The 22,233-nt window shown below is 57.5% G+C and overlaps 2 protein-coding genes across 5 annotated transcripts in view; one reads left to right on the top strand and one right to left on the bottom strand.

Annotated features, from left to right (window-relative positions):
* Positions 1-22,233, top strand: part of ESPN (espin) — a 248,474-nt gene that overhangs the window by 124,267 nt on the left and 101,974 nt on the right. The window lies entirely within an intron of this gene.
* The window catches only part of ACOT7 (acyl-CoA thioesterase 7), a 100,790-nt gene that overhangs the window by 36,167 nt on the left and 42,390 nt on the right, over positions 1-22,233 (bottom strand). For all 4 annotated transcript variants that reach the window (XM_053899066.1, XM_019461228.2, XM_019461233.2 and 1 more), the window contains 3 exons: positions 20,248-20,339; positions 14,786-14,900; positions 7,366-7,452 (listed from right to left, as the gene is read on the bottom strand). In XM_053899066.1, coding sequence (XP_053755041.1) covers positions 7,366-7,452; positions 14,786-14,900; positions 20,248-20,339 — 294 coding nt within the window. The remainder of the gene's footprint in view (positions 1-7,365; positions 7,453-14,785; positions 14,901-20,247; positions 20,340-22,233) is intronic.

Below are 22,233 nucleotides of genomic sequence, written 5' to 3'. Positions count from 1 at the left end.
TGAGGCCACAAAACTGGAAAGGAGCATCTGTGCCTTATTCTGGATTTTGCAGTGAAATCAATTCCTCCCACAGGTGCTGTTTCCCAATGGAAACCAAGCAGCAAGAGCATCCGGGCGGGAGGCCTCCTCCTGCACCTCGTCTCCCAGATGTCCTCTGCTTGGGCCACCAGGCTTCTCCCTGCCCGTGTACCACCCACCTCCCTCCCTTCTGCCTTCTCCCTTAGGTGCCAGCTAAGCTGTGTGGTCCCCCAGCCTTGGGACCCCTGGGAGCCACGCGTGGCCCCTTGGCTGCCTGATGTTTGTGTGGCGTGTACGAGATCTGTCTCCCGCCGCTTCAGGCGGGCGGCGTCGGCGTGGTGCTCTGCCGCGACCCTGGACCTCACACCCCCTCCCGCGCTCCTCCTGCGGGGCCGCCTCTGCTGCCGTGCTGTGGCCCTGCTTCCCTTGCAGGTCTACTCTGCTCCAGGCCCTGCACTCGGTGCTGGGGATGCAGCCGTGAGCACGTCACGCCAAGTCCCCACCCTGTGAGCCTGAGCTCCGGGAGGGGTGGGTGGTGAGCGCCTGTGAACACAGACAGCAGGTGGGGGTGGGGTCTACCTAACACAGGGTGCGGTGAGGGGGTTGGGGGGGGGGGGTGCACGGTGTGGGCAGGGTCCACAGCTGGAAGTGCCCCAGGTGTCCTGGGACTGTGAAGGGGGAGAGCAAGGCAAGAGGGGGGACAAGATAAGGGGGGTCGGAGAGGCACAGGGGAGGGCCCTCCTGGAAAGCCTCATAAGGACAGAAGCGGCACAAATAAAAAGATCTGGTGTCTCCTGGGAGTGAGACAGGAGCCACCACAGGGTCTGGAACAGGCTCGGCTTGACCGGATTTCTGGTGTAACAGGCTCGGCGAGGCTGCAGCATTGGGAAAAGAAGTGGTTCAGGGAAGTCGGGAGACCAGGCAAGAGGCCATTTCCCTGGTAATGGGGACTTGGCGGGGGAGGGCGGTGGAGGAGGTGAGAGCTCACATTCTGGTATGTTCTGAAGGTGGAGCCCAAAGGACGGGTTGATAGATGAGGTGGGGAGTCCGCAAGAGAGCCAGCCAGGCCACAGGAGATCACGGGGATTCTGGCCAGATCACCTAGGGGATTGCCTGGCTGCCACTACAGGGGGATGCCTGGGAACAGGGTCTGGGGGACCCAAGGACCCCAGCAGCCATCCCAGGGTGGGGGGTCCTGAGGACTCAGCTGGAGTCCAGGTGAGTCCCAGAGGGATTCCCAGAGAGAGAGAGAGAGAGAGAGAGAGAGAGCGCGCGCTCAGGGTGCAGGGAGGGGAGGAAGGGGTCTGGGGAGGGAGCTTGAGAGGGGCCGGATGAACTGTGAGTGCCAAGAAGGGCTCTCTGGCTTTGGCTCTGGCAGGTCAGAGGGCTCCTCAACAGGAGGGAGGTGCTGGGAGCAGGTTCGAGAGAGGATGATGAGAGAGACAGGAGGGACGGAGTGCAAGCGGCTTGCCGAGAAACCAAGCTGAAAGGGGCAGTGGAGGCATGGGGCACAGGTGGGCTGGGGACACCACTCTGCCAGGAAAGAGATGACTGGCCTCCAGTTGGCCCGAGGACACCAAGGCCACTGTGACAATGGAACATCAGCGACTCTGAAGACAAAGGTTTTAGGGCAGTCATGACTCCATCATTCATTCTTTTTCCAGCTGCAGAGCTGGGAGCCTTGTCAGGTCAGTGAGGTCACTCTAGAAATCAGGGGCCCCAGCCCAGCCGGTGCGCACCCACCTCCCCCAGACCGCCAGAGTGCGTCGGAGCTAGGGGTAGGGGCCCCAGCGGTACACTCACTTGCAGACTCACGACAGCACAGGACAGAAAGGCCCTCGCTCTGGCCCCTTCTTCTCTGAAACAGCAGCATTGGCTCCCGGAGCCCATCAGTGCTCACCCTTACCATGCGGGGCGTCCATTCACTGCTCTGACGACACCCGGGGCCGGGGTGCAGGCATGGCTGAAGCTGAAGAGGCAGCCTCAGCAAAGAGGCAGAGTCATTCCAGTCAGTGACCACCCCACCCTCAAAACCAGGTGCCAGGCGGGGTGAGGCAGAAGGCGTGGCTCCCCCACTGGACGTGGCCTGCACACAGGCCTGTCCTACGAGTGGGAAAGACGCCAGCCTGCCAAGTGGGACCCAACCTGGCAGCTTGGTCTAGGGACACTGGAGCTCCATCCACAGTCTGACTTACTGCCTGCGATTCTAACAGAGAAAAACTGCCAATAGCTTAGGACCCCCCTCCTGGACTGAGAGCCTGTAAGCTCCCTTCCTCTCCCAGCTTTGGGGTCTTTCACAGGGTAAATAAAGAGGACAAAAATAGGGGCACCCGGGGGGCTCTGTCAGTTAAGTGCCCGACTCGATCTGGTCTCAGGTCACGATCTCACGTGCCCCACGTCCGGGTCTACGTTGGCAGTGAGGAGCCTGCCTGGGATTTTCTCTCTCCCTCTCAAAATAAATAAATAAACTCAAAAACAGAGGACAACGATAATTGGCTGTAGGAACAATGTTCTCCCTCTTCCAGCTTTTAAGTAGTAGCATGAAGCAGGGTGCTGGGCGGCTGTCGTACGGACACCTGGCCGACAAAAGAAGGTTTCAGAGCTGGGAATGGTTTTCAAAGGCAGGAAACACACTCTGGGCGCTGGATCCAAGCAAGGTTCACCCTTCCCGGCTGTGTCCTCTCCCCCAGGCCGTCCCGACCAACAGAATCACCGGGCAGCTCCAGCAACTGGAACACCTGGGCCTCCCCATGGCCTCCGGTCCTACTGGTTGGGCCCGGGCATCTGCATTTTTGAGTGCCCTGGTGATCCCCGCGGGCAGCAAGAATGAGACCACAATCCACAACCTCTCAGGATAGTGGACAGACCAACACTGTGGGAAGGATGAGCCGGCCAATGGGGCAAAACCCCTGAAGGGGGCAGGAAGAGGGTCCAAAGCCCAAACGGAGGGCCGACCCCACAAAAGCTGGCGAGACTGACGGGTAAGACCAGCTGCAAAGGCTGTGCTGGCAGGGGCGGGGCCTGGCAGGGGCGGGGCCTGGCAGGGGCGGGGCCTGGCAGGGGCAGGGCCAGAGCTGCAGGCATCTGATTCCATCTCAGGAGCAGCGGCTCCCCAGCGAGGTCCCCCGACCTATGGGTGCTTGGGGTGTTCAGGACCCGGTGGGGGGTGGGGGGAGGGCACAGCCATCCAGAGCAGTGGCTGCAGAGGGAGGGTTTGTTAAGCACAGCACGGGGAGGGGGGCCCGGAAACTGCAGACCACACAATTTGTTATTCAGGAAGGCAGACAGCAGGAAGATGGTGGGAGGGCCCTGGGCAGAGGCTAGAATGAGCAGTGAGGATCGGGGAAGGGGGACAGGCAGGGGTGTGGCCAGACTCCCTGGATTTCTGAACGGGAACCTCAGAAGCCGTAAGGTGACGCACCAATGCCTCCAAGTCCCTGGGAAAGCATGCCAGACACAAACTGCAGATAAACCACTGAGCCCCCGAGAGAGTGCCCCCCATCAGTTCTCCCTTTCTTCTATAGCAACTCCAGTGTTCGACAGACGCATCTGGCCAGCTAGACCCACCAGCGGACGTGAGCGTTGGGTGCAGTTTCCCGGGAGCCCCACTGCCTCTGGGTGGAACACTGGTGCCACATTGTGCTGCTGCCCGGCAGAAATAGGGCCACCCCAGGGACAGCAGACCGAGGCAGAGGGAGCCTCCACGCGAGCCCCTGACCTCTCACAACTGCATCATTACACAGGACACAATAGTCCTCTGTCTCGTGGAAGCCACCATTTCGGGCCTTCAGCCCAGCAGCTGAATCTTTAAAAAATTTTTTTAATGTTTTATTCATTTTTGAGAGGGGGAGAGAGAGAGAGAGACAGAGTGTGAGCAGGGGAGGGGTGTGGGGGGGCGGGGAGACACAGAATCCGAAGCAGGCTCCTAGCTCTGAGCCGTCAGCACAGAGCCCGACGCGGGGCTGGAACTCACAAACTGTGAGATCATGAGCCGAGCCGAAGTCGGACGCTTAACCGACTGAGCTGCCCAGGCGCCCCTGAACCTTTAACCTGGCTAATACATACCTTTCACGGGAAGCCACTGGAGGACGTGTTCCACCTAAACCAGCAAAGAGGAAACGGGAAGCTCTAGGAGTCTGAGCGCCTGGCCCCGGGGAGCCGTGCAGCAGGTGCAGGGAACGGGCGGGCCGGCTTGGGTGGGGGGAGGGCGCTCTCTCCAGGGAAACGCGAACCGAACGACTGCCTGGCGGGCAAGACTGTACTGAGAAGCATTTTACGGAGGCACGGAGGCTTAGCTGGGTGTTCAAAGTCGGTGGAAGATGAGGTGACGAGGAGGGACCGCGGTGACAAAGCCACACGGCGATGCAGGCGTGGCGCTCTGCCTGGCGTGGCGCGGGCGGTACTCACGCCGGCGGAGTCTGGGGATGATGTGCCGAGAGGCCCGGGGAGACGGAGCCACAGACATCCGAGCAGCACAGCCAGAGCGCTGCTCAAGCGAAGCGAGGGCAGGGGCAGCTGGGTTTGGTTAGAGGCCGTCTTGGACCCCCTTCCACAGAATACCTCGGTTTCAAATAATTAATTAAAAGTTTTTTTAAAGTGCCAAAGGGAAAAAATCCAAGGCCGCCGGAAGTTCAGAAGTGCAGAATTCGTGTGGAGGACACCTCCAGTCTGCCCTGAGCGGGACGCTGGGCCACCCCCCAGGGAGCCCCCCACTATGGTCGTGGTCGGGCTGGTGGCAAGCAGAGACACCCCCTCCCGGGGAACGGCCCACAGAGGGCCAGGCAGGGAGCAGCCCAGAGGAAGAAAGAGGCACAGGGGGGGCCTGGGGGGCTCACTTGTTAAACGTCTGACTTCAGCTCAGGTCACGACGTCACGGTTCATGGGATCGAGCCCATGACTCCGCCTCAGAGTAAGATGCTTACTTTCGGGCTCAGATACCTGTGTTTTATCCTGTCACGAAGTAACGTCAATTCCCATTCTCACCGAGTGTTTTCAGCAAGGATGGGTGTCGGGTGAGTCTATGAAAAGGTCCTCACTGTGGCATGACCCTAAACCCCCCCCCCCAGATATCTGCCAAGTCGCCTCCTCAGGGGCCACAACCGACAGTGGGCGAGGGGAGGCCTCACCCAGGACCCAGGGAAGGCAGAGGCCAAACCCCAGGCTGACGCTTGTGCGGAGGCCCTGACGTCAGAAGCAGGGGGGCACAGACGGCGGTCCCTCCCGGCACACTGGGCCAAGTTCCTCTGCACAGCCTCCTGCCAGCTCCCTGCTGCTCCTGCCTCCCTCAGTGAGTCACCGGAGGTCCCGTCCACGCACCCAGGACGGAACGCAAGACTGGGCATCTGACTGGCGTCCTGTATTCCATCTGGGACCTCCTCCCACACCCGCTACGCCCCTCACCAGTTTTAGCACAGCCAGCGGCCGGCGTCTGTGCTGTGTGTTTCTAAGTGGCGGGACAGGAGCGGGTTCACAAGATTAAGACTATCTCGGGTGTGAAAATCACAGAAAATGGCACGGGGGAATGGTTTCTGAAAGACACATACGCGGTACAGGATGACTGAATAAAAGCCAAATTGGCATCCATTTCCACGCAAGAGCTTCCCCTGCGATTGGCACCTACTGAATTACAGGTTAGAGGCAACTTTGATTCAAATGAGTTTAGACACCATCTATCGACAGCGTTCTCTCTGTAGGAAAACACCATAAAATCCCAGGTCTCTCGCGGGTGTTTCCAGCACCGTGTTAATTTTGTTCATTCGCTCCCGGTGAGTTAGCTGGTGCCGTTCAGAGATCGCATTTGATAAAAATATTAGGTGTGTTTTTTTTAACTTGTGGGCACAAAACCCCTACTAAAATAGGCATTAAAAACTGTAAAGCCATCGCAAACATGCCTTCGATGCGCTTCTTAAAAAACCGTGCCGGTATCGAACGGACGCAGCAGCCCAGGCCCCGTGGGTGAACACGATAACCCGTGGGGTTCCAGATTTCCAACAACTCCCTCACACCCTCCTGCCCGTAAAGACAGAGCCCAGGCTTTTCAACAAGGAGACAGCGGATGGAGGAAACACCACCATTCCGAACTTCCAACACGTGGACGAGACAAGCAAAAGTTCTAGCACAGAGTTTCACAAATTCCCGGCGGGATGGAGCTCAGGCAGGCTGAAAGGCCGTTCTCAGCAGCTACAGGAGCCTGGGCTCGGAAGAGGGCCCCCCATTTCCAGGAGGCAGGTGAGGGCTGGTGGAGAAGAGGAGACGAGACGGCTTATGAGACCGCCCTGTCCTCAGAGTACGGAGATGCCCTGCCTGCCACCACACGCACGCGCCTGGAAAGTACTGTTGGTTGCAAAGCACGGCTTCCGATGGGTAGGATCTAAGTGAATCGCATCTAAGGGCACCGCCACCAGCATTTAGTTGAGAGAGGAAGACAATCATGGAATTAAAAATATACACGTATATGTACACAAAAAGAGGACTAGCTAAAAAAAAAAAAAAAAAAAAAAGAAACCAACTTAAAAAATATATCTCAAATCCCACAGCCCATTATCCTACGCTTCTCAACCTGAAAGTAATCTGTGCCTCCTGTTCACGAAACAGGTCCCTGGAAAGAGGCTCTTTGGCTCTGTGAGGCCCCGGAGGCCACACAAACAGTAAGATCAAGACTCGCTCCTGAGGCCTCCCCTGGTGGAAGTATCAGTGTAACCCTGCACAGAGTGGTACCACGTGAGCTGGGCTTTGAAGGATGAATAGGAGTTTTCTGAGGAGAAAATGGAAGAGCTGGGTGCTCTGGGCAATTGGAAATGAGAGCATAAAGGAAGGGCATTGTGTCAGTGCCTGTATATCTATTGTTTTCTGTAAATTACAAAAAGCAATTACACTTCACTAAGGTAAAAAGTGCCCCCTGTGAACCCAGAGCTAAGTCCTCCCTACGTCCCGCCGTACTTCCCGAGCCTTATTTAAGGTGGAGTCTGACCAAAGGAAGAAATAAAGAACAACCCAGCGGCAAAACCATGTTCAAGTAGCCACTCTTTGTTGGCGGGTCACTGTTACTCCCTGGTGACATCACTGTCCCCGGGAAGGCCCTGGCCCGACCCACAGGCGTCCACCAAACACCTCACGGTTATATGGTCCTGGGGTGGCGAGTGACCCTCCATCAGGACAGTCATCCATCTGACTCTCGTTTCCAATTTTAAAAACAGGCGCCGACTGTATTTCGGTGATTTATTATGCAGCTTCTTAAAAGTTTAAACTTCTCCTTCATTAAACACACGAGCCTAAACTAGGTCAGACGGCAGCCTGGCTCCCGGGGGATTAACGGGGACGTGCAAACGGGAGCCGCTGTCTTCTTACCTCCGTGCACGAAGCCGTGCAGGGTGCAGTCGGAAGGCCCCACCAGGTGGATCAAGCTGGACTGGCTGTAGCTGACCGTGTTCGGCTCTGGAATTGCAAAGGAGAGAGATCAGGCCTGGGGAACAGATCGCCGCCCGCGACGGAGTGCGACGGAGCGCTACGCCGAGCTGACGGCTCGGGGGTGATTTCTCAACGTGCTCCGGCCGGGGAAGGGGAAGGCTTTCTCGGAGGCTGATCAGCCGCTCTGTCTGTGGGTCCTGAGGTCACTCCCCGTGTCCCCAACAAGGCCCTGTCCCGAGCCACAGGCAGCCAGCAGACACCTCGCCGCTACACGCTCCCAGGGCTGTGGGCACTCTCCATCGGGACGGTCTTCGGTCTGGCTCTGACTCCCATTTTGTAAACGATCGTGGACAATGTCGCAGAGACTTACCATGCAACCTCGCAAGCGTGTACATTTATAGCTCACCGAACGCAACGGTGAGGTGGAAACCGGGAACCTGAGGCCACAGACTCGGCCTCCCCGGCAGCACCCTGGGACTCCCGCCAGCCCCCAGTCTGCCCAGGAAGACTCGGCACCCAGAGGCATGCCAGCCTCTCCCTCCCAGTCACCGCCCCAGCTCACCAAATCCCTGGGGGGCATCCCTCCCTCCCTTGATAATGCTGCCGAAATAGCAGTAAGAGGCTACGCTTAAAACCAGACGTGATAAAACCCTGTCCCCAGAAGGCGGTTGTCATACTGCGGCACTGCCTCCTCTAACACGTGCGGGTAACACGGGTATAAGGTCTTCTGAGCAGACCCAGCCACCGCTCCCACCTTCCGGAGCCTTCCGGGCAAGGATGACCCTCATTTGTCTCTTGGCCGGATGGCTGGTGTTCAGGAGGGGCGACCCTTCCCGCCCCAGCCGGGCGGGCCCATGGGGAAGCCGGCCCACAGGGCCACTGAGTGACGGGGACACAGTGCAGATGAGCAGGGGTCCTCTCTACGTGGGGCTGTGCACGGAACAGTCTGCACAAACGCTAATGTCGCCCTGCAGGCAAGAGCTGGTGGCACGCCGGTGTCTCCCCAGCACCACCCGTCCTCCCGAGACTGTCTGACGCTCCTCCCTATGGAATTCGAACCACCTGCTGGCCTGAAGGGGTCACAAGGCAGGGAAACTGGAGCCCGTGGAAACTGAGACCGTGAAGTATTTAACTCCAAACTCAAGACATTTTGTACTGGTCCTCGAGCCTCACAGCTTAGAGTGATTCAGACTCAAGTTCCGAGCACTTGTGTCACATGCCGTCCACTGAGAGGCCCCCGTGGAAGGCGGAAGAGGCCCTCGGCTGCGTGGGAAGCCATGAAGTGGCTCCAACTCTGGAAGGGGGGGGGGGTGTCTGGTTCTCAGGGCAGTCAGTTCTCACCTCTAGGGGGTCCCACGACTGGCCCTGCTCCCCCCACCTTCCTTCCTGGCTCACTGTGTGCGGTCAGAGGCAGGGGCCGGCTCCCGCGTGAGGTCCCAGCTCCCGCCTCGGGCTCTGCTGGGGGGTAGGAAGCAGCATCCCGTCCCGGGGTCAGGAGCTAGTGGAGGGTTCCCACGCGAGAGGCCACATTCTGGGGACTTGGCCATCCAGCCCACCCGTCTGGATGTGGGTCAGACTGTCATCACAAGGGGCCCCTCCACGAGCTGGTGGACAAGGACACTACCCAAAACCAACCGACAGACGACAGGGACAAGTCCAAGAGAGGGGGGATGGGGTAACATCAAAAGCAGCGGGAAAGGCGCTCCAGGCGTCTCCTGGTGCCGCGGGGAATGCACGTAGTGCAGACGGCCCGTGGCTTTGACTCCAGGGAGGAGATGCTCCTCCCAGCTGCCACTTGAGTGCGGGCCTCCCAGGCCCTAGGGGTGTCCAGGATTCTGCCCTCCCCGGTTTCTAATTTCACGGGGAAATGGCGAAGACACACCCCCAAATCCCTGTTGTGCTATGGGAGGTGCAGGCAACGGTCCCTGCTGGTGAGGCTGCACCCAGCCAGGGCCACGCCTACAGCCGGCCTTGGGGGCTCAGACACCTGGAGCGCCCCTGCCTGGGGACAGCCGGAGAAACCACAAAGCACACTGATGACGACCCTCTCCTCGCCTGTCAGAGAAACACCCCCAGTCAGCGCTGTCCGGTCCACAACACGCTGATCTCAAACGCCGACTCCCTAGAGCCCTGTCTCTGCAAAGCACGCGAGCGGAGAGCAGAAAGGCCCCGAGAGCCAAGGGGGCCTGCTCTGCTGCCCGCGTTCGTGTCCTACTCATAAAAGACACGAAAGCCACTCTTGCAGCACAAATGAAAATTCAGTCTCAAATCTGGCCCAATCTCAGGAACTGCTTTGACCAGCAAAGAGGTCTGCAGGTGAAGGTTTTAAAACATCAAACCATGGAGAACTGCACACAAAAGCTCTGTCGTGTCAGATGTCTATTTACTCAAATGACAAGCCATTTGAATAATGACCACGATCTAGTCAAAGAGATGCCCCCACTGTTCTCGAATGGCATTCAAAACTTATCAGTTAGGCCATGTCTAATAATTTAATGTTCTCAGACCTTGAACCGATAAGCTTTTAATAAGCGAAAGCACCAAAATTCTGATGGGGAAAAACAACACCCCCCCCACCCCGGCCACACCCCAGTCCTGCTTCCCTCAGCCATGAACTTGGCACCCACGGGGCTCTTCGCAGGTGGGCCTGTGTCTATTTTTTTGTGTGTTTGGTTCCCCGTCCCTGGTCGTCCTCAGCGGCCTCTCCTCTGTTCATGTTCCGCGCCTCAGGTGAACCACAGTGATACCTACGGGAAAAGACTCTGCCAAGTGCAAGGTGGAGCCACAGAGACTCGGGGGCTGTTACCGCTGCCCATGCTGCCTTAATGAATACATAAGTGGGCATCAGAATTGGGGCCCCACCCAAAGGAAACCCTTGAAACAGCCAGTTTGGAAGCAGAAATGAGAGTGAATGGAGCCCAGAGACCTGGGGCATCAAGGTGGGAAAAGCCTATTGCTTCTGGGGACCGAGGGGCACAGAGATCAAAGCCCATCACCACTCAGCCCACGAATGTGTCCATGCGAGAGTGTCAAGGAAGCCACCGTCCAGCTGAGAGAGCTTGAGAAGTGTGCCTGGAAAGGACTCTCAGCGTGACTGTCACAAGCAGCCGACAGGAAGTCAACAGATCCAATGCCCACTAAGTTCAGGAGGGGAAAACCTCTGACGTCCCCCATCGCAGACGAGCAGGTGCCCACTCCAGTGAGGCCGAGGACAGCGGACACGAAGACCCTTCCGGACAGCTGAAAGGGACTGAGAGGACCCACCCTCACCCCGAGGGCAGCACCAGGGTCTCCTGCAGGCCTTCCCCTGGCCAGGAGGCTCAGCCCTGGGAACAGGTGAGCGCGTCCACCCCTCACCTGCTGTCCCGCCTCCGTGTAGACAGTGCCAGTGCAGGGGGCCCATTGTTAGTTCCCTGGCTCCTGGCCCCTGGTCCCCAAAGTACTGCATCTAAATGCAACAGGAGACCACACACAACCCGAGACACTGCTCTCTGACGCGAGCTGGACAGGATTTCCGGGTGAGGTGACCCACACGTGCGAAGGAATGAACAGGTGGACAGCAGGCAGGACGGGGCAGTCCCTTCTCCTCACCTTCTCCACGCATGGCCCCTCGCAGGCTGCCCAGGGGCGTTGCTGCTTCCGGGCCCGACCATCAAAATCCCAGATGTGTGAGCCTGCCTGCTCTTTCCCCTTCCAAGAGAACCCCGGAAGCTACCTGTTAAAGAGGCAGAGCCCCAAGACAGAGTCCACACCATCTGCAGGACACCCCCTGATTAGGAACACCCGGTTTGGACTTTATAGGAAATGAACCTCTAGTAAGTTAGGCACTAGGATTTTAGGGTTCAGAACCTACAGCAGCTACCATGACCTTGGCTAATACAGAGCCAATTCTTTGAACCTCAACTATACGATGACATCCGGAACCTGAGTGAGGTCCCCAGGGCAGTGACAGGAGGGGATCAACACGGCCATAAACAAACACAAAATTCCCCTTTACTGTGTTTGCAGCCAAGGAAACAGAGGCACAGGGAGACTAAGCCCCCGTGGAGGCAGAAGTGGGATTCAGACCAGGGCAGTCTGACTCTACACAATCTTTCCCTCGCTGCCCGGCCCCTGCCTCCCCACACCTCACTCCCTCCCCAGAGCAAGTGCTCACGGGCACAGGATGGTGGGACCTGGTCAGATCCCGGTCAGATCCGAGACGGGCACCAAGCACTCTCACGGACGGCTTGGAGAGGATGTGCCCGTAGGGGTGGCCGGTCACAGGCCGGCCACGGGGAGGCAGAGCCCGGGCCCAGGCCAACAACCAGAGCCAGGTTGACTTTGTCCTAAACCTCACAGCTCCCCCAAAAGGCTCCAGATGGCCAAACAGTCCCTACATGGTCAAAGCTGGACATCTGATGGCCGTGGATCAAAGAGTTCAAGGTAATTCTATTTTCTCTCGTCAGATGGAGAAAACAATAAGAAAAGCTGGGTTTTAAAGAGCTCCCAGACTCTCTGAAAAGGCATCTCAAGGATGAGGTCAGCCCTGGAAGGGGGTTGCTAGGCAACAGCTGGCTGAAATCTGGTTCTGGTCTCAACAGTGACAGAGAGCCGCAGATACGTGGGGTGGCGGGGGGTCCTCCCACAGGAAGGGGCTCGAGTGTTGGAAAGACCCCCAGCGCTGGGCACACGCTCGGCCCTTCCTGCTGAGCTCCTGTCCTGCTGGCTCAAGCACAGCCGCCAGACGCAGCCCATGCCGAGCCACGCAGGAGGTGGTGGCCGGTCCTGGGGAGCCCGTCCTGCTCCAGGCACTGGGAGCCCTGCCAGGCCGAGGGCAGCTCTACCGGGAAACTGAGGTCAGAAGTACAGATGACATTCAAAAACACAAGCAACGGACATATGACTTCCCGAAGAAGCATTTAAAAGCCGGTCCCCCTAAGCCAATCTTCTGAGAAAGATGCATTTTTATTGGAACACAGAAAAGTAAAAAATAAAAGCTTGTAAAAGTCTGTCAAGAAAGCTCGAGCTTCAGAAGGCCACCTTTGGTTAATATCTTTGGAGAGTAACAGATTCCGAGAAACATTATGTACCAGATTTACAGTCAAACACCATAGCAAACAGAAAATAACCCCATGCGCAAAGGGACTTTAACCTGGAAACCGTGAGCTTTATATTCAGTTTCCCAGACAGTCAAAGGAGGAAACCAGGACCGACCTCAGGTTCTCAAAGCCCCGGACTCGGCCCTCAGCCCAGCTTCCATCCCAAGCACTCGCCAGAAACCACCCAAGGAGGGGAGCGCCCGAGCAGACCCCACGTGCCTCCCCGACTTCTCCTCAGCCCTGCCCTTGCTGCTGGCCTGACACTGTCTCCCCCTCCTGTCTAATGAGAACACTGGTCACGGGGCACCTGGGTGGCTCAGTCAGTTGAGCGTCCAACTCTTGACTTTGACGCAGGTCATGATCTCAGTTTGGGAGATCGAGCCCCAGGTCGGGCTCTGTATTGAGCATGGAGCCTGCTTAAGGTTCTCTCTCTTCCTCCCTCTGCCCCTCCTTCATACACATTCTCTCTCTCTCTAAAAAAAAACAAAAACAAAAAAGAACACTGATGATGACTGGATTTGGGGCCCACCTGGGTAAAGCAGAACGACCTCATCTCGAGACCCTTCACTTGACTACACTTGCAAACACCCTTTCTGCAACTAAGGGTCCAGACACGGACGTGTCTTCTGGGGAGGGCTGCCGTTCAGCCCCCTCCAGTTTCTCTGTCCCCAAATTCCCTCAGCGCCGAGTGTGTACCTCTCCTAAGAACCCCCACCTCACCTCCCTCACATCATTTGTAGCCCTCTGTATCTGTGCCTGACCAGCCTGTGCACTCGCCCTCCCAAAAGCAGAGCCCGGGTCTGACGCCCTCAGCAGAGGTCTTAGGGCCTGGGGCAGACCTTCGTCATCAGGAGGGACCCCAGGCCTGTCTTGTGGATTACTGTGTTATCAACAGACCATCTATGTGCTTTTTATCTTTAGAGATACCGCTTCATAGAATTTCATCAGAGCAGCAACATTTCGGACGAGGAATTTGTCATTTTGGCGTTTGCCGGAAAGCAGAGGTGAAAAGAACAGTCAAGACACCAACCCACGCACAGTCCACCAGCCTTCCCTGTGGGCGGGTTTGAGGCTGGAACATGAGAAGGATAAGGGGGAGATGCACAGGAAGGGACCAAAAGGTTTGCAGACTCTTGTGCAAATAGACCCCGCCTGGGGAAGCCAGGACACGCCGGCTGAACGGCCCAACTCGAAGCCCAGAAGGTCCTGTCCTCATGTGTACCCTGCTGTGCCGTCACCAGCGCCCCTACCCCGATGCTGGACGTGGCCTGCAGCCAGGGCAAGTGGGTGGGTGGCCGGAAACTTTGTCTGGCCGGGGCCCTGGAGCTTGCCGTGGTCCTGGTTAGTGGAAGTCGGGGCACAGCTCAGAGTGAGGAGAGGGATTCCACGGGACAGGTCCTCAGCTGTCAGGGACCAAACCAGGAACTCAGACACTACCTGTGTCTGGGGTGCCCTGAGGTGTCACCTACAGAACCCGGCAACAACACACAGCATGTTCTGGAGAGCGCTCTCCACGCAGATAAAACGTGGTCACTGCGTGTGCAGGGGAGACACAGGTTACCAGGAAGACCCACGTCCCAAGCACTCACCGTGTCCCGATGGGAACAGACAGCCCCAGAGACCCTGCCCTGAACTGTCTGGGCACCGGGGAAGCCGTCTGCTCAGGACGCGGTGGGGGAAGTCCCATCTGCAGGGAACCATCCCTGGACCCATGTGTTCGGATTCTGGATGGACACGCTGTTAAAGCCGGCCACCTGGACGTGCGGGCAAGGGGGCAAAAGACCAGGAGGACGCGGCCCGAGAAGGCACCGGAGCACCCACAGAGCGTTCTCGCCCGCACAGCCAGGGAGGCCATTTGCCACGGCGACACGTGAGTGGCGGGCTGGCGAGGAACAGCGTAGGAAAAGCTGTTGCCATTTGTGTTTTTTATGAACTGGAAATCCCATAAGAAATGTGCTCCTGAGCACATGGGGGGCGCGGGGGAGGACACAAGAACAACTCCATGCCCAGGCACCTCCACTCTGCCCAGGTAGCGGGGCCTCTGCCCCAACACTCCGCGGGCCGCGGGGCCTCGCTGAGCCCTCCCGTCCCCTCGTTGCTGACTGTGCTGCTGGGGAGGGGTCTGTATGGTGCCCGGACAGGGGACAGGGCCCCGGGGAGCCCAGAGGGCCTGGTCGCAGGCGGCAGCGCCAGGTGTGGGGGCCGCACTGCCCCTGAGAGGAGAACTTTCCACACGGGCTGGCGGAGGTTCGTCCCCCATCCCGCACCCCAGCCTCTACCTGGGTTCGGGACGGGCTGCACGATGTCTCCGTTTCTCCACTTGGTCTCCATGCGCTCCAGCTTCTGGGCCTCGTACCGCTTCCGGCCCTCCTCCTCCTGCTCCCGTCGGGAATACTGCGGGCAAGCGCGGACAGACGGTCAGGCCGGCAGCAGTGAGCCTGGCCTGCCTCCCCTCGGCCTCCCCGGCCAGGCCTGGCTCAGCCTCCTGGGCTCAAGGCTTCCTTGTGTGGTGGCCTACATTTACGTAACTGGAGCCATCTATTGTTTTCCTGATAACACACGTCTAATATAAACAACAAAATACACAGAAGGTGGAAATCTCAGTCAAATGTTTGCTTCATGTGCTTTCTAGAATTGTTGTTATGCCCACGTCTATATAGATAGTTCCACCATGCTATGTGAGAAGTTTCTTTTTTTTTTTTTTAACTGTATACTTAAAAAAAATGTTTCTTTTGAGAAAGAAAGAGCAAGCCGGGGAGGGGCAGAGAGCGAGGGAGACAGAGAATCCCAAGCAGGCCCCACACTGTCAGCAGGGAGACCAATGCGGGGCTCAGACTCCCGAGCCCTGAGATCATGACCTGAGCCAAAACCAAGAGTCCAAGATTCGGACACTCAACCGACTGAGCCACCCACATGCCCCTGTGGGAAGTGTCAAAGTAGCAATATTTCCTCCTTTCACCGCATTAGCAGAACTTACTAACCTAACATGACTTAGGGGAGAGGCCCGGTTCATATGCGTGAGCGTTTAGCCTGCTCCCAATGTCCCACTGCTAAAACAACATCACGTCAACAATCAGTTACTTATTTCATTTTACACTTGCCCTTCCCTTCCTGGGATTCATTCCTGGACACTGAACTACAGAATCCAGGGAGCCCCAACAGGGTGAGGAGAGAGCAGGTTTTCAGCGTGCCCTCGACATCCTCACTCTGCTGACCCCCAGCCTGTCCAAGAGGCTGCAGGTTTGCAAGGAAGGCTCCCCAGAGCAAAGACAGCCCCACTGGAGCTTTCTTAATGGATGACAGGGGTTTGGACCCAAGAAGTTAAGAAATAAACGTGAATATACAAAAACTGGTACAAAAACTGGGGTTCCTTGGGCACAGAGAGAGATGCTGGGTTTCCCTGACGTGACGGCAAGGGCCCTGTCCTCCGGCCCCGTGTAGGGTACACACGCCCTTCCTGTGGGACATGAGAAGACCAGACCAGGTCCCCGGGCCCTCTGACAGCTGCTTCCCCCAGGGGCCCGGCCCTCTCCCTTCCCACCGCCACGGCCCAGGCCCCCTGTGCTGACTGTGGCCCAGCCATCCTTCTTTGGTTGGTTCCAACATCTGCCCCTTCATTCCCTCAGCCAGCATTCCTGGCTGAGCCCACGGAGTGGCTACTAAGCTCAGGGCCCCTTGTTCCCTTCTCTGTCCCCCCATGAAGGCTCTCTGACTTAGGCAAATTCATTTCAGGTTGCAATTTTAGAGCTCCTTTCAAAAGCTACTTTTAAACTTCTTGATCTTCCTGCTCGTGGCTCTGCCCCAAATCACACAGGGTCTGAACACCACTCTGCGGCTTAATTACCATTATCTGAGGCTCAGAGAGCCTGTCTCCAAAGGAGGCTGAGAAAGGAGCTGAGTGGTTTGTTCAAAAGAAACAGACCATGAGTGTTTAAGTTGCAGTGGATAATTTACCCTTTTCCTCCATAAGTGAATTGTTGCTTCCCGTCCCACTGTCCAGAGTAAAGGCCCTAAGAGCAGAGTCTGTGCTGTGCCTATCTGGAAAAATCCATGGTTGAACTCAACTGTCCTCAAGAAATGCCTTTTAAAGAGATTTAAAAAACAAATTTTTTTTTAATGTTTATTTATTTTTAAGACAGAGAGAGACAGAGCATGAACAGGGGAGGGTCAGAGAGAGCGAGGGAGACACAGAATCCGGAGCAGCTCCAGGCTCTGAGCTGTCAGCACAGAGCCGGATGTGGGGCTCAAACCCACAGACCGCGAGATCATGACCTGAGCCGAAGTCGGACGCTCAACCGACTGAGCCACCCATGCGCCCCTAAAGAGATTTTAAGAAAGAGCCAACCCCTGCCCCGCCCCCGCCCGGAGCCTAATAAATCCTGGCTGTGTGCAGCCACATGGGGCCTGGCGGGGCCCCATCCAGACTTGAGCCACGAAGGCAGAGGAAACGCAGCCTCCTCACAACCGTTGCCCTGCTGGCTTTAAATCTGGGGATAAAATCACTAGAGCATCCCAGTGATGGGCTGGCTGGTACCCCACTCCCATCCCCAAGGGCTCGCCAAGCCCAGCTGATGTGAATGAAGCAGAAGCCAGCTCAGCCCAAATGTCCCAACTGTCTGTGCAAGACTCTTAAGTGCACATTCGGACACTGGAAAAAGCCCCAAGCGTCCACTCTCCACCACCCACCAGGTCTCTCCAGGGCCGTGCTGCCCCCCCGGCCACCGCAGGAATCTTTCTCCTGTCACAGGGATACTGGGGTCCCTGTTTCCTGGAGAAGAAGGTGGAGTTATTTAACACTGCACACGGTTGACGGCTGGGCTTCTTCCAGGGAAATGTGCACATGCAGTAAATCCATGAGCACACGAGCGTGTGTGTTCTAAGGTATGTGTGTGCCTGTGACATCTACATGTGTATCTGTGAGATATGTGCGACATACACGTAGATAATATGTATATACATGCGAAAGAGACATGTAATACACACGCACCAAGACAGAGATGTGTGTTCTCGGATAAATGACAGCTGTCAAAGGTTGACAGGAAGATTCAGGGGGGGTATTAGGAAGCCCTGTGGCTAAGCTGCCAGCAGATAAGCATAAACGCCAGAGAGACACAGCTTTCCAGGATCAATCAGGACAATGAAAACAGCAGACCTATATTTCAAAGCAACTGAAGGCTTATATGTGGGCCTCACACGTGGGGGAAGAAAAGCTCCCATAAATATTAGCAGCGGCTGCGGCTGGGAGCTGGGTGGTTTCTCCCATCTGGAGAACTCGCCGCTTCCGCCTCTACAAGGGCAAAGTTGGTATTTATGTCTTATCAAAGCCGGCTGAACAAAGGGGTTGGGAAAGCTCTGGGCCCCTCCGGGATGTGGGGGTGAGTGCTCCCTGGGGAGGAGCTGCCCTGGCCCTCTGGGGGGACAGGAACCGGCACGCCACCCACCCCGTCCTGCTGGCTGAAGACCCAAAGCTCTCAGCCCCCGGGGCCCTAAGGAGCCAGAGGAAGCAAAAGCTTACTTGCTCAGCCCCAGAATCTTCCCTCGGTATCAACCCCGTAACACATCAGATGGCGCTGAAGCCACAGAAAAGGTCTGCCAGAGACTTCTAAATTCTGTGGCATCTGAAAACTAAATCAGTTTAGTAATTATGTTGTACTTACATGCGGATATGGCTAATTTAACGCCAAGTGCTTAGTGGGAAATGTGAAGGCAGAGGCAGGTACGTCTGTTAATTTCTAGAGAGAAAAAGTCACTGTGCCTCAGACTTGGGTCTTAAAGCCCCTGCACCAGTCAGTGGTGCAGGGACGGGAGAGACGGAGGAGAAGGGAGAGAGGCGGCGGGGTGGGGCTGGACTGAGGGGCGGTGTTCTGGCTTAAACAGGGTCCTGTCAAAGCTCCTGCCTCCCCCGGGACCGGTACAAGTGGCCTCTCACAGCATCGGAGTCTGCGCGGGTGTAATCAGCGGGGATGAGGACATACTGCATGTGGACCCCCGTGCCACCGGCTGGGGCTCAGCTAGGCAGGGCACACACAGACACCCGAATGGGAAGTCTGAGGCAGAGGTGGGAGGGGTGCTCCCACCAGCCAAGGAGTGCCCGCAGCCGCCAGAAGCTGGAAGAGGCAGGAAGGGCCTCCCTGGGGCCTCCGTCCCAGCAGCCCAAGGACACTCACACAGACATGACCAGCAGGAGCCATCGGCCCCACACCCCGGCCCTGAGTGTCCACACACTCTCCTCGCTTGTGCAGGGGTGGGTGACACAGTGCTGTTGGGGGTGGGGGGAGTGCTGCCTCCCTTCTCTCACAATTCCAAAGGACTGGCCACCAACCTGACCCCAGGCCAAGGTCTAAGCACCCTTCCTGTTCAATGCGGAGAGGGCTCCCCTGCCCCAAGGTGTCTTTGTAAAAATCTAGACTACACGGCAGCCGGAGCCCCGCGGCCAGCCATCCCCACCCGGGGAAATGTGCCACCTGGGCCTGGACTGTCCCCGGGGGCCCAGACAGGGTGTATGGTTAGACACTGAGCTGGTGGGCAGAGGGTGGGAGGCCAGTCTTACCCTGCAGGGGCGCGGGGGAGTGAGAAAGCCTGTAGGGGAGACAGAGCGGGCCTCCCCTAAGTGGGAAGGGCCTGTGCCAGGGGGTCCCCAGGAGCAGGGCAGGGACAGCTAGGCCCAGCCAGGATCGCCCGGCTTCTCTGTGAGCTATGTGAGCAGACACCGGTCCCCACCTATCTGGTTCTCGGTTCCATTACTTGAAAAAATGTTGTTCTCTGGGCACCAGGGAGCTTAGGTGGCTAAGCATCAGACTTGATTTCAGCTCAGGTCACGATCTCACGGTTCGTGAGATAGAGCGACGAGTTGTGAGACTCAGCTCCACACCACCAGTGCAGAGCCCGCGTGGGATTCTCTCTCTCCCCCTCTCTCTCTGCCCCTTCCCTGCTCGTGTGCGCACGCCTTCTCTCTCTCTCTCTCTTTCAAAATAAATAAACTTAAAAAAATGTCGTTCTCTGTATGTCGTGACGGCAGGGAAATGCTAACTGCAGCCACAGGACCTTTCTCTCTGAGAAGAGCTTGGGTGTGAGAACTAACGAGAGCTGCGGGTGTCCACGGAGGAGCTGTCATGCGTGTCCTGGAAACACGAAGGGACTGGGGTCACGGGAGGAGGCGAGGGGCAACCTCAGGGAAGGAACGAAATCCTTCACTGGCACCATGTTCACCCTCCAAAGCCTGCCCACCCCAGCGCGCCCACAGCGGGCCCAGAAACAACCAGAACACGATGGGCTCCCTCCGTGCAAAGATGCCTCTGTCTGCAGCAAAGCCACAAGGACAGAAGCAAGGGTGGTGGCAGGCACCAGCAGGGGCAAGTGGAGGGAGAAGAGGCTGAAACAGAGATGTCTTAGCGTCTGTTTCCTTAGGGACCACGAAGGGGAGCAGCTGGCCTGGGCCAGGCAGCCTGGAGGTCCTGGCTCTCGGCAGAAGGACCCGTCACCCAACACCGTCCTGGCCCCCACCTCTCCTCCGGTCGGGAGCACGAGGAAGGGTCCTCCAGGAAGGGCATCTGGCTGCACGGGGCCAGCCTTCACTCACGTTCCCATCAGGGAAGATCCCAGGCAGGGACACCCCCTCCACTGGCATTTCTTGTTGGCAGGCCGGCGCCCAGCCCCTGCGGCTCTCCAGGGACGTCTGTGTGGCCGATGACCAGGCCTCTGCCATCTGTCCCCAGAGGGAAGTGGAAGGGGGTCTCCTTACCACGACTGGAGGCACCTCCAGGACCTTGTCCACGTTCTTCAGTGACAGGGGCACGTACCACAGGGTGGCCTTGTTGGTCAGTTTTTTAGTTCCTTCAGAGAAAAAAAAACAACACATGAGTGGTGACACAGGGAGACCACAGGAAGTTCAGGGCACAGGGCAGGCGGGACTGAAACACACCTCTCTCGGGCCCCTAATCCCCAAGGCCTTTTTGAAAAAAATTTTAACGTTTGTATTTATTTTTGAGAGAGAGAGACAGAGTGTGAGCAGGGGAGGGGCTGAAAGAGAGGGAGACACAGAATCCGAAGCAGGTTCCAGGCTCTGAGCTGTCAGCACAGGGCGCGATGTGGGCCTCGAACCCACGAACCGTGAGATCATGACCTGAGCCCAAGTTTGATGCTCAACTGACCGAGCCACCCAGGCGCCCACCCAAAGCCTTTTTTAGCCACAAGGTGCGAGCGGGGGCCGGAGCACCAGAAGCCAGCACCATCCCCACCACAATGCTGCCCTCTGGAGGGTGCTAGAGAGGCTTCAGTTCACACACCTTGAGCCTGGGGGGTCCCGGCTTTCCAGCACTTGCTGACACAGAGGGCGCCACCTGCAGGCACTGCCTCCTTGCGGGTATTTGATGGAAGGGAAGTTTGGTCCCCAAGACGCCCAGAAGCCTGAGCAGCCTCAGGTGGGGCCCTCACTCAGCACCTCCCGGAGAAGAGGGGACAAAGCCAGGGGACTCAGCCCAGGCCGAGCTCGGGTTCCCGCAAACAGGTCCGGCAGACCCTGAACTTCTGGTCAAGCACGCTCTGCTGAGAAGCTTCACGCCACAGCGCTCAGCAAGGGGACATCCACCTGCCTCAACACCACTGAGAAGAGCTCCCGCCACACAGGGGCCAGAAGGACAGCGGCACGTGGGCGGGAGGCTCGGGGAGTCACCGAGCCAGGGCACATGTGGGAGGCCAGGGCGGGGGGGGGGGGGGGGGGCTGGCCAGGCCACAGACCCTGGCACAGGTGCACAGCCAGCCGGGTGAGGCTGGTCCTTCACACTGGACGCTTGGATTCACTGCTGACTCAGAGCTCCCATCCAGAAACTTCAGAGTGGAGTGCTGAGAGACAGTCAGTGGGCCGCTGACTCCCACTCTGGGCAGAACGACAGGGAACAGAACCCTCGATGGGGCTACCACAGAGGCCTGTCTGGGCTGAGAACCCTGGACCAGAAAAGTCGAGAGTCACTTAGTCCACTCCCCCTCACCTGTACTGGAGGACCCCGGAGCCCAGAGGGGTCAAGGGATTTACCTAGGGTCCCACAGCAACTCGGTGCCACTCAGACCCAGGCAGGCCTCCAGGATCCCAGTAATTTCAGGGAACTATTGGCAAGGATGCCTTCAAAGAGTAGCTTCTCAACATGGAAGATCCCCAACGTGGAGACCGGTACATCTGCAGGAAGCAAGCGTAGCAGACAGGGGGCAGTGAGGCCTGCTCTCTGAAGCCCCTCTTGGAGCTCCCTTCGCCTCAGTTCTTTCTGACCTGCCTTCCCAAAGGGGGCCGGGGGCTCTGGTCTCCTCCTCTACACACAGCCCTCAGGACCAGGCCGAGCCCCGCGGTCACGTAGGAGGAGGGTGAGCCCGAGGTCCCCGGGCCTGGTCCTGACGCCCGGCCCCGACACGACGGTACCATCAGCACGACACGGGAACCACAGGCAAATCACATGGAAACTATTTTCACTGCGCTTTGACTGAGAGTAAATCTGACAACCTGCTTTGGGGAATAAAGATTTCCTGTCTGACTCTGCTGGAGCCGGCCTGACAAACTGGTTTCCATGGAAACCCGCAGTGGCCCGCCTCTGGACCTAAATGAACACTGCAGGGCAAATGAGGCAAAACATGCTAATTGCACTTTCTCCATCATTTAATAAAACCATCAAAAGACAGTTGCAGGATTAAAAACACCTATTTGAAAATCTTAAGGGCTCCCAGCTATTTTCTGGAGCGT

This window comes from Panthera pardus, unplaced genomic scaffold, assembly GCF_024362965.1.
Source record: "Panthera pardus isolate Hobbes unplaced genomic scaffold, ASM2436296v1 HiC_scaffold_11, whole genome shotgun sequence".
Taxonomy (NCBI): Eukaryota; Metazoa; Chordata; class Mammalia; order Carnivora; family Felidae; genus Panthera; species Panthera pardus.
Note: the sequence above shows the minus strand (reverse complement) of the source record. Positions and strands in the feature narration are given on the sequence as shown.